Source organism: Zonotrichia leucophrys, chromosome Z (assembly GCF_028769735.1).
Source record: "Zonotrichia leucophrys gambelii isolate GWCS_2022_RI chromosome Z, RI_Zleu_2.0, whole genome shotgun sequence".
In the NCBI taxonomy this organism is placed as follows: domain Eukaryota; kingdom Metazoa; phylum Chordata; class Aves; order Passeriformes; family Passerellidae; genus Zonotrichia; species Zonotrichia leucophrys.
Window position 1 is genome coordinate 53695988 of NC_088200.1, and position 12892 is coordinate 53708879.

General features: G+C 38.4%; 1 protein-coding gene across 1 annotated transcript in view; it reads right to left on the reverse strand.

Annotated features, from left to right (window-relative positions):
- Positions 1-12892, reverse strand: part of ROR2 (receptor tyrosine kinase like orphan receptor 2) — a 144543-nt gene that overhangs the window by 4388 nt on the left and 127263 nt on the right. The window contains exons 5-8 of the mRNA XM_064735555.1: positions 8171-8295; positions 4349-4663; positions 2436-2681; positions 598-800 (exon numbers count right to left, since the gene is read on the reverse strand). Coding sequence (XP_064591625.1) covers positions 598-800; positions 2436-2681; positions 4349-4663; positions 8171-8295 — 889 coding nt within the window. The remainder of the gene's footprint in view (positions 1-597; positions 801-2435; positions 2682-4348; positions 4664-8170; positions 8296-12892) is intronic.

Consider the following 12892-nt stretch of genomic DNA (forward strand, 5'->3'; position numbering starts at 1 on the left):
TTAAAAATTCAACATTAGCTCTGAACAGGACTTTAGTTCAGAGATCAATTAGCTGACCTAGAAAATCCTGTGCAGGAGCTGACATATGTAGACATGACTTCAAAGCCATTTTCCTTTCACCGTCCTTTGTGATTTCACAGCCTTGGAAACATGTTGCATGCCATCTCAGCTCTCAACTCACTTATGGATAAGAACACCAGAGTCTTGTGCTGAAGAATTAGAACAAGAAACCCCAGGGTGCATCATGCTTTAAACAGGCAAACAGGCCATGTCATTACCAGGAGCAAAAATGAGCTGCAGGCTGAAGACTGGATCAGAAATGACCACTTTTCCAGTCACTTAGACAACAGGCAGAATGGCAATTGATGGGTAAGGACAAGTGCCATTAAATACTGTGTACTGAAAGTTGTCCAAGATCATGATTTCCAGAGACACCTACAAAGTGCAAGACCTGGTGTTCCCTGAAGTAGATGGCCTCAACACTACGAAAATTAGGTCCCCAACAACATGGCTCAATTTGAACACAGACAACATGAGACGCTGAAAATCACTGCACTTTGAAAATATTTGGGCCTGAGCAAACTGTGTAAGAAATACCTGTTTATGTTGATTAATGAGTGGCATTTCCATGTCTTGGCTGGGAGATGCCATCAGCTGGCGGCGCTGTGGTGTAGCAGCAGATGCCTTCTGCTTGTTTCTGCACATGCAGACCAGGAAGAAAAGGCAGGCTATCACTAGAGGGATGGCTATGCTGGGAACAAGGATGTAGAGGATTCCCATTTTGCTGCTGTCACGTGGACCTGTCAAGCACAGAAATGGTTACAGTAAGTATTTTTAAGCTATTTGATAGTAACACAAATGATTATTAATACTATATTTTAAATCAAAAGTAAACTATACCCTGAAAACAGAAGTCACATTGCCTTCTCCCCTTTCTTCATAATTTTCCATTATATATTTCAAAAAAGCTTGAATGGAAATAGCAATTGGCAGTTTGAAGATAAACTAGGAGCCCCACATATAATGCGTGGGCCATAACAGTATGTGATTAATTTTACTTTAATTTTGAGATTTCCAGTTGAGGAAACCATAGAATACAGACCAGGTATCACTGCATTGTCCTGCTCAGGGCATAAAGAACAAGTGAACAATCTCTATCACAATATATAAACCAGTGAGTTCAATGTGACCCAGAAAACAACACAGTCTGACCCATTCTCATAGATTCAGTCATTTCATCAACACTTGGCCCATTTTTTACCTCTACTGGTGCTACTTCTGCCCAGAATAAAATAAGTTGCACTTCTCATTAGTGGAGATATGATTTGTTCTGTACTTAATAGAATTGCAGAGCTTTTATGTCAGAGTGAGAAAGACATGAAAGAGCCACCAATACATTTAGGTCTGGAACCTTCCTAAAACATTTTTTCACTTAATACTTTGAGACTTTAGGAAAGCCTAGTGATGTCAAAAAAGTTCACTGGAACTGCCTGGGATGTTTTCTGTAACCTGTGGTTTTGCTATTTGTGGCAACCGCTTTCACCACAACCACATCCCAGTGTTATCTTTACCCTATGGTACATGCAATGTAGAAATTTATTATAAATGTCAAATCATGTTACTGCACAAAAGTGAAGTAACTAAAAAATTTTGTATTAGTTCTGAGCAGTTTTAGAGATCCACGTAATCCACTTTTATGGCTTCCATGACAGATCTGTATCTTGCTGCAGGAAGCATGCTTTTCTTCCTAATGACTTACAGTACTAGCTGTCATATCCGAAGACACTGTCATATCCAAACACAATTACCAATGTGTGAAGTCCACTATGTGTGTACACCAACACTGGGAAAATGAGCAGAACAATCTATGAGAGCAGTGCTTTTTATTTTTGCAAACAGTTGTGCTGTACAGAGCCACTAGCAGCTAGTGTAGGACTTTCTGATAAGATCATCTGCTTTATGCACTTCAAATGGCGTTGTTTCTGCACTTGAAACGGTTTCTTTCCAACCAGGCATGGTGCTATATCTCCCTCTATAGGATTTGAAAATCTTTGCTGCCTGCAAGATGTCAATACAGAGCAAGAGAATGTACCCTCGGAGCAGCGTGAGCAAACCAAGCACATACTGGTGATTTGCATGTGAAATCTGTCATTTTATTTTGACTTATCATTTGACAAGTCAAAATAAAAACTGCAGCATCAAACAGAGGCTTAGTTCAGACAAGCCTCCAGTATATAATAAAAAATGGTAAGAATACCTTACAAACTCGTTCTCCGGAAAACATTAAACAATTACAACACAAAACAAAGTTGCTGCAGATTAAACATAAAGAAGTATAACCCTCCTAAATGAATTGTAATTATAATAACCAGGAACATTCAAAATTACACAGGATTCAGAACAGTAGTAGGAGAAAAAAGAAAGAGAATACATACTACAAGAAGGTATGTCACACAGTTCCATGCGTACGTTTTTATTCTTTGTAAAACACCACGGCCCATCCATTTGACCTCCAGGATTTCGACAATACGCATGTCCTCCACCTAGCTCTGGAAACTGTGTGCTTGTCAGATCATGGTTGTGGGGACTCTGTGAGTCCCAGAGTTGGCAAGTGTGGCCTGACTTGGTAACACTGATGGTCCCTCTGTAGTCAGCTCCAGAGCCATTGTAGCACTGATGATCTAAAATACAGGGTTTGGGAAAATGTTAGAAAAATCAAAACAATCAAGGGACACCATGACAAAAACAAGTGAAGTCTACAGAACATGTATGCAAACAAGTACTTAAATTTAGGTACCTTGAGATTTCATTAAATCTGTTCACTTTGAAATTTCAGTTCTGTATGTATCTGTACTTTTACACCCAGTTATTTCTGGATTATGTCCTGAAATGTCTCAGCTCTATGGTACACACGAGTACTCTCAATTCTGAATTCAAATGGAGACTAAGAAGCATGTATGGACCTTTAGATACAGAACATGACAAGTTAAAGTAAATCAGAGATATGAGTTTCCCTTCAGTAAAAGTCTCCAGATATCAAAAATGAAAACTTTTGCTTGTCATAACCTTCCCATTTTCTTCACACTGATCACTTGCTATAGAAATCAGTTAAAGCCTCATGCCTCTGTTTCCTTATTTTCATCTTTAGAAAGAAAGGATTCAGAACCTTCCTCTTTTTAGAAGCATCACTTTCATATTTGTTGGACCCACACCTTTATTCTTTGTTTGGCTGCCATCCTCTCTTCATACTCTTTGAATGCTTGTCTTCTATATGCATCATCCGAGCTGAATCATGCATTTTTGCAATATTACCTCCTCCATTTTTCTGTTCTCCCCTCTCCAACACTCAGGAATCCAGCTCTCTCAAACCCCACAAATACTCAAGCGCAGATGTTCCATCAGTGGTAGCACCATTGGCTCTGAGAATCACGGACAACTTTCACCAGATGTTTTACTGATTTTGTTCTCATGCCTTTTGCTTGATATCTCTTCCCTGTCTGATTTGTCTCTGTCATTGTATTCTCAGTTACTTCTGTTTCCCAACTACACTACATTATTTATGTAAAAGCACAGAACTAGTCTTTCATGTCCACCATTATACCATGGCTCCTGCTCCGAACTGTGGATACAGACAGAATCCACAGATAGTCAGAATAATCTTATTATACATTGTACTTTAAACATCTTTGGTCTGAGTTTTCTTATTGAACAATGTAGGGGGTTGTGATTAATTGCTATGAAATGGAGCAGTCAGGAAGACTGCATACAATTAGTGACAACAGAACAGCCCTTCTACTTTTGGATGTAAATACAAATTCAAGATCAATGTTTTCACCCATCCCATTTGGGTAAAGGAAGATAATTGCACTCCATGTTCAATTTACAGGATTAATATTCCTGTGGGTTCCCATACAGAAAGAATGAACACTAGGTGGTTAGTTCCCTGACAGATCTTCCAGTGATGCTTCAACAAACTATATGAAGTTAATCAATAAGTAAACAAAACTCTTAAACAGATCTATGGGGAGGCTCACCCAAAAAGGCAAGGACTGAGCCAGGTGGGAGGCAACACTCTGAAAATCTGCATCAAATCAGCCAGGTGAACAGGAAGTTTTATAGCCCTGGCTGGTTGATATAACACATTCTGCTGTACAAGCAGCATCCTTTAGGCTTCCTTGCCATCCTAACACTGCTTTACAACACTGCAAGATTATGGTCAGTATTAACAAGATAAAAATGAGTAGTTCAGCACTTTCTTTACAAAAAGAATGGCTGATAAAATATTGTCTCTCAGACACAATGAAAAGAAACATCAAGCTGTTTCTTTCCATGAAACACATGGACTTACATCGGCTCAGTCTCTCCACAGGGATCCCAATTCTTATGCAGTTGGCCGCTTCCAAGGTGTCTGGTCGCGGGAGGTCCTCACACTTAGGCAACTGTAGCTGCATCAAAATGAGGGGGTTTGACCTAGCAATGTTGTACTCCTGCCTACAGAGATCATTCTCCAGAACTTCACATTCATCCCGGCACAGCTCCCGTGGCTTAGGGGTGCGGGAACGCTCATCGCACAGGGGAAACACGAAGTGGCAGAAGGAAGGTATGGCGAACTGCGAGCACTGGTCAGACAAATGCGTCGAAGTGCCAATCATGGTAAACGCAGCTGCAGGGCAACAAAAATGCATGAGAAAAAACTTCATTTTCACGTCATTTACCTTGAACATCCTTAATCTTTCCTTAAGGGTCTGAAAGCCTACTAGTAAATGAGGTGATTTCTGCTGTAAAGGAGGGTTGACAAATGCAAGAAGAAAACCCAACATCCCAGTGTTCCTCTGACATCTGCAAAGAGCTTGTAGGCCTCAGCTCCCAGAAATTAACCCACATGATTACTGTTGCTCAGACTACTGGCTAATTTTAACTTATAAGGATCAAAAGCAAAGAAAGGCAAGATACACCTGCCAGAATACTGGTATGTATTTCCAAAGTTCCTAAAACATAAAATAAAATACATAAAATCTGAACAAGGATTCTTCCTAACTTCTTCTTCCTGTAGACATTTTGATAAATAAGTGTTTTTCAAAGCTTGTCAGGCAAAAATAAGTGTATCATTGATATTTGGGAAGACATGGCTTTAAATCGACATGAGAAGCCTAACAGGCAGCAGCTTTGTGGAAAATTAATGTAATCAGTCTCAGCATGCTGATCACATTAAGACGAATGTTATAATGAGTTAGGAATGTAATTCTTCCCTTCAGCTCTCAGCACCTACATGCTAACATTTAGCTCAAAATTTTCTTGCACATTGCAAAGGAAAGACATATATCTGTGTGCATCATGCATCTGGTGCTGAATCAACCTTTAAATGTAGGAACATTCACTCCCCCAGTAAATCATCATTCATGAGTGAGAGTTGCTAGACGGCATGTTCCACCAACTCACACTGTAAAAAGAGAGGAAACGCTATTCACAGTCTATTTACAACCTACAAATAAAGTCTTTCTCTCTTGTCCAGCTCTCTCCTTTCAATCATCTATTTCCTGTGGACACATGGTACCACAGAATCTCTTCCTGAACACCAAACATGCAACAAGCAGCTGCAAATCTAGCTTTTTAGACTGTTTACACCTTTGCTTATTTTAATTCCAAAATAGTAATGCAGGAACACAACCACTTATCAGTCATACTGGGAACACTGCATGCAAGCAGACCATCAGGTCTCAAAGGACAGTTGTAACATATGCTTGACACAAAGACTAAAATGGAAAAAATAAAACTGAAGGACTGAAGTAGTCACTGTCAGTTATGTGAAACTCCACACTAAGTTTTGTGAAGGTATTTCATTACAGAATTTAGATCATCGTGAGAGAAAAGTGCACAATTTACAATTATATCTTTATTTTAATGGAAGGTGCAAAAGTCAGCAGTACCATGTGGTAGCATCTAAGGGGTTTATATTTTATTTATTAAATAGATGTTAAACAGCCCAGCTGAGATCTCAGCAGCCAAACACATATACACGGGTCAGGCATCAGTTCTGTGTGCTATTCATTGTTGGCCTTCCAGTCTTTCAAGCCACATCTAAAGATTTTCTCCAGAAATCATTTTTTTAACCAAAGGGTGCTACTCTCACCCAATCACATGGCCAGGACCAAAAAGCACAAGGGTCCATGGCGACAAAGAATATATATTTCTCACAAGAGTACAGCAGGGAGATGAAACTCCAGAATGAAAATTCCCCACAGATGTAACCTGGCTAAATGCTCCTTGAGTTGGACAGTAGGTGTCCCCACTTCCCATGCACATTGCAACACACCATCAAAAACTGCAGTTAGGAGGTATGAGCAAAACTATCAGCAAAATCTCAACAGCAACTATACAGCTTTTTTCAACTATTTCCTTTACCTGACAAGTTACTGCAATTTCAAAAGTACCCTGTCATACGGGTATAGAACACCCAGTCTCACAATATCTGCTTGACATATAATATGGCTTACAAGAACCAATAATGCTATGAAATCCTCAGGGTACTTTTGCATAAGATGTCTAGTATGACCTTCAAAAGCATACAGTTTGAAAATGCTATATTATTATTAAATGCAATAATGATGATGATGATGATAATAATAATAATAACAACAACAATGCTACATAATTAATTATAAAATTCTATATTACAACATTTTATTATTATTAATAAAATGCTATGTTATTAAAGACTGTCATAACTGCCTAGCTAGGCACTGGGCAGCTCTATATGGTGTTCTCAGCATCTTCCTGAAGCAGAACATCAGGAATTCCATCAGGAATTCTCCTCAACTGCAAAACAGAGAGTTCCAACACCCTAGCTTTGGAAATCTAACAGATAATTGGTAATATTAGGAAACCAGCAGCCAGGTCATCAGTGCCCATGTCCCATATCCCAGAAACAAGTACAGCTCAATCAATAAACATTTTCTGGGTAATATCACAGTTTTTTGTTGTTAAGTTTGGTTTTGGTTTTTGAAGAGAACATTATGAACATAATTCACAGAATTACAGATTTAATAATTCCAGATAGTTAAACACTTCCATATTGCTGAAAAACATCCAAACAGGACAGAGATTATGTAGCTGGTGAAAAAAGAAAAAAAAAGGATCAATATGTATTAATTAATAGCATAATGTTTAAAGAGGCTGGAGTTGCAATGCAGTACAGGAGAAGGGCGGGAGTAGAATGTGTTGTAATAGCGTAAGTGAAGGTCAGCACCTGGATTTTGCCAGTCCCAGAACCTGGTCACCATTTCAAGAACAGGAAAAAAAAAAGGACTTGGATTCCTGGATTAACAATGAATCTTCAAGGTAATGTCTTTAGGGAGTTAGAGCTGACAAGTGAAGTTAAACCCTTTTTGGCAACTAGTTATGCTGAAGTTGGAGAGTCCATTAGTGAGCTGTATCTGGCCGGATGCAAATCAGGTCCTGCTGGACTGACCTAATTTGCTAAACACTATGACAAACAGTTTGCTCTATTCCATGGGTTCATTCTGCTTGCTCTACTTTGTGTACATCAGAGTCACAGCTGCTAAAATCAGCTAGCTGATATCCAGTGAAGAAAACCCATGTTGATGTACAGCCCATTAAAAATCATTAAGGTTTTGGATGCATGTTTGCAACTCTGTACTAAAAGTATGTTCAGAGAAAGATTAAACATAGGCAGAGCACAGGAAGGTCAACTTTGTTTTATATAAATCAACGTGAAATCCAGACTCTGCCAGAATTATGCAAAAAGGAAAGAAGCCCAAGGGAAAGGCCACCTGACACTTTTGCAAGAAAATAAAAGATCAGTGCTTTTTCACTCTATCACAAATCCATTTTAAAAAATCAAAATCTTCTTTTTGAATCCATCATGCAAAAAGCTCCAGTATAAACTAGGAGCTGTTAAAAATTCAGTACTCTGACATTTCACTTAAGGACATGGAATAAGCTTTACATATTACCACAGATACTCATCTTCCTTGCTCCAAATTTTATTAACTGCTCAAGTGGGAAACAGGCTCACCACCTCAAAACCTTAATATAAAGATGTCTTCATCATTGGCTGACAAAACAAAAAGGATGATAGCACTGTTTTTACCTGAACTGGATACTTTTATGAATGTTTCTTTCTCCCTGCTAAAGAGATGTGTAAGCTTACCAGTAATTCGGTTTTCAATTTCCCCTTGCATCTGGAGGGAGTCCACATAAATGGTTCTGTTTCCAATGATCCGTGCACACGCAATTCCCCTATATGGCTGACAGAACCCATCTTCATGGTAATCTCTGCAAAAGACATGTTAGGATTTCATATGCAGATGTCTCTCTGCTGCCAATGGATTTTTACAAAACATGTTCTTATAAAAGTGGAAAAAACTCAAAATACTGTAAACCTGAAACTGTCCCATTCCTAAGGTGCAGCTTTTTCCTCCAATTCTCTCTTACCTTGGAAGTCTTAATGAGGGATCCTGTATACAGCTCATTACAGAAAGAAAAAAACAAACCCCAACATTAATTTTAAAATAATAAACTAATAACGGAATTTGACAGATGGATCTCTTAAAAAGCCTTTAGAATGAGACAGCAACATAGATCTAGTTACATGTCTCCATGCATTTTTGGCATCCAGCTGTACTCCATAAAATTAGGCAGTTTGTGCTCTTCTCCCACTTCTCTCTCCCGCTCTTCATTTCCTGTAGTGGATAGCAGAATAGTTCTTGCCAAGCTTGAATTAAAACATGGAATAAGAGTAATCAAGGCTATAACCTCTTTTCCTCTTCTCTCTAGTGAAAGTCAGTGCCAAATTTCTCTTTCAACATGTATTTCAATATAGTTTTCAATTCAATGAAGCTTTGGGCCTTTCACTCCCTTACATCAACATAAATATTTTGGCACAAAAGCGCTAGCCAAAAGGCTCAGTGGTTCAACACTTCATCCCCAAAAGCCCTGTAAATAATACACAGCCAATCTGCAGATCATAACTGTCAGAGCACTGAAAGGGGACTTAAGAGAGAGAGCACTCTCTTAAGAATAATATCCAGTATGTCATGTGTTTCCTATAGCATGGCATTGCCTCTGTGCTAGGATTCACTAACCTGATGGTTATTTACATCATGCCATATACTGCATGATGGACCAGAAATAGATTTTAAAAAATGTGTCTCTAGAGTAGGGCATCTAAAAACTTAATTAGCTTTTGTAACTAAACAAAAAGTCTGAGATACCTCTCCAATACCAACACTGAAGTATTACTTCAATGCTCCTCTGCACTTTTTACTTTATTATCTTTGGATATTAACACCTGTTTTGGTCATGTAGGTTCCCCATTCCCTTACAAATACTTCCACCCTTTCTTTGGACTCTCATGAGCAGGAAAAAACTGTCAGTGACTACATGTAAAATTTCATAACTTTAGCTGTGAGAGATCAGCATGAAAACCCTCTCTCTGACAACAGCTAGCCAACATTGCCTGTGCCTACTGCAGCCCCTCACACTGATACCTTACTCTGTCTTAGGAATCTTCTCATTTTTCCTATGCTGTGTCTCCTTGATAAAGCCGACCACTTCAGGAGAATGGTACCAATATTTCTTACACTTTGGCCATGGAAAGTTGGGCAGGACTGTCTGTACAGGTAGCCAAAAGGTGGAACTAGCAACCACCACTTGAGCTGCATCTCCTCTTTGCCTCCCAAAAACACAATGATTTAACAGAACTCTTGAGAAGTCATGGATACAAACCATATCATGCAGTTGTTATCCAGATATGGCCTTTATTTCCTATCACACTATTATTTTTAAATATTCATAAAGCACATGTTTTTCTACAAACCCTGACACAAGTTCTACTTCCTCAAAGATGCCTAAGTTTTTGATTAGGGTGGATGAAGTAAAGGAGGAGTCATAGGATCAACTACTCCCTGCAGTGACATTCCTTCATTCTTACAACAAAACCTGTAATTTTGCAACAATTGCATCATGCCTGAAGGGACCAAAATATCAAAGCATTTTGTCTGTGCCTGTTTTATGATCCTTGACCATCTCAGTAGGAAGTCAGCAATTCCCAAAAGGAGCTGAATGAATATGAAACCTCTTTTTGACCTCTTTCTAAAGAGTAAATTCATACCCCTATCCTCCAGAACAAAGTCTGCAATGTATCTCACTGAAACTGTATCTCACACTTCAGGTCTCAGTTCAGGGCTCTCTTGCCAATACCAAAAAAGAAAAAAAAAAGCACACTCCAAACAGCATGGGTTTGGGGACAAAAGCAGTGTGACCTCTTACTTAGCTCTGTTTATTTATTTTTGTCAAGAACTTTAAAACACAGCTTAGATATTATAAATACACACATATGCTCCCCTCTCCCATGTTATAGTCAACTGCTGATTGTACTAAACTAGATATGACCATTACCATGGACACAAGCAAAAGTAAACAGTAACCTGATGTCAGTTAACTCTGACAGAAGTGTGGCTGCTATTCTACACGCATCTTTGTCAGGTCAGAAAACTCAGTGAATGCTGTTTGACTAGTAGTGGTACTGAGAGAACAAAATTTGATTAGTCTTCTTAGGAAAAAAACTAATTTCAGCTGCCGAAGTGGCAGCAGTGAGAGTCTCCTGACAGATTATTCTGTCCTTCACCTGTATGTACCCCTGGGACATGGCAAAAAATCTGCAACAAAAAGCAACCTGGGGAGAGTCTGACAGAACAACATAGGAGTGGTATAATGCGCAGTTCAAACGGCAGCCCTTGGAACCATGTGTGGCTTTGAGTCATGCTCCAAACAACATGCCAGCAATTTAGTTGCTGATCAGAGCATTAATTAAAAGCTGCTGAAAACAGACAGAAATACTCTTCAATTTCCTGCTGCTTGAACTATAATGTCTGCTCTGACCAAGAACCCTGGTGAAAGAGAAATCTGACTCCACAAAAGGAACCCAGAATAGTTCAATTTGTTCCACTTGCAGAAATCTTACAAGCTATCCACCACAGGTACTTTTTTACCTTTGTTCTTTAGTTTGCACATATTTCAAGGTAGCATTAACTTTTCTCTCCAGTGATTTTCTTCCATTTTTAAAGATTTTTTTTTTGTTTTTTCTTACAAAACAGAGTCAGACACATGCTAAGTGTTTGTCTTTTTTGCACCTTTGCTGGAAGGCTGAATCAACTACATTGCACCTGGAAACTGAATTTTCTCAGCACTCAGAATGGAGGTAAGGTATTCTCTTACTGAGTGAACTCTCCTCCCAATTATGCAACATATGTCTGACCAGAGTTTGGATTTAAAAATAAAATTGACTAAACTTTTATTCACAAAACCCCAATTTCCATACTTCAGATTCAGTGTTATCAGTTTCCCAGACTCAAAAGGTAACCTTCTGCCAGAACAATTCCATTAAGAACTAGGGTTTCTAATCAAAAGCAAAAGTAGAAAAACCTACTACTTCAGTAACTCAAAAATAAAACCAAAATATTGATACTATTTTTATGTACAACATGGAACTTGTACAACGTCTGAAAACATCTTGACAAACTGAGCACTGATAAGCATTTACAAGTTCCTCATCACACATGCACTGCAACACCTCATAAAATACAGCTTGCCTTCAGGTTTGTTGGTAGAAGTCCATATGAAATGGAGAATTAACCAAGCAAGAAGTGTAGAAGAAAGATGCAGATTCAATCATACAGTGCTACTCCTCCCATTGTTAGAAATCACAAATTCCAGGAACATCTGGGTCTATAAAGGAAGAACTGGATGAATCAGTGCCTCTGAAGAGGAATAAAACCTAGCAAGATGAATAGAAAACTCTCTAGATGGAGGTTATGCAACTCTTCCATAAGATTTCTATCTGCTATCTGCTCTAGAAATACATAAAGGGATTTTTAGATGTCCTGGAAAAAAACATAGTGGACATCACTACCCCCACCCTCTCATTAAGCATTACTTTAATTTTGCATATGACACAGAAAACACACCAAACAAAATACTACAGAAGGAAACACACTGGCAACAAAGATGCTTTTCTTCATGGAAAATTTGAAATGTGGAAAGAATATGTCTGGGCATAATACACTATATGCTATCTCTGTAACACCACCTATTTTTTGCCACTGTCACAGCTGAACAGACTAGAGGGCATAAGAAACAAAAAAATCACAGTTAAAAAAAAAAAAAAAGGCAACCATGGAAACTCTGTTCAGTACTAAAATCACCTTCTGAAGCACCTAAATTTGAGGCACATTTTCAGTATGTATTTAGTGCCCCTGAAAACACAGTAAATGCATGCTTGTGGTTTTCCTTAGAAATAGAGAAAACACATGAAGCTCAATTTTTAGCAAGGATTCACAAAGTGAATTATGAAAGCAGAACTGAGAGGTACCAGATATTAATTTGCTAGTGAGACACCTTTATTCTGATTGCATACCACAAGTTTTAGTTACAAAGACAGCAGAAACTTGTAAGTTAAAAGTATTTTCCTGAAAATAGAAAAGACAAAACACCATGCACCAGCCATAGGAAGAAACTCAGAAGTTCTCAAGAAAATTCAAAAAGAGTAAGTTTTTCAATTTAATACATTGGAAAAAATCTCATTTAATAACACCCTACCAACCTACCATAGCAGTTATATGGACAGACATATTCTCAACCTACGCTTTACCAAAGCAAAACACAAGCCAGTTCATAGATTATAACAGTATATTCCAAAGGTTAGCTATCAAAAAGTAGTAGAAACTTTGTTATAGAAGCTTCTCACAAGCGCACTAAATGCAATTAAAATTTCCTATAAACTTTCCCACAACAAATAATCCTGAAACTCTGACCCTCTTCCATGCTGCCCAAAGATTAGAGCAGCTTTTAATCAAGAATTGTTAAATACTCA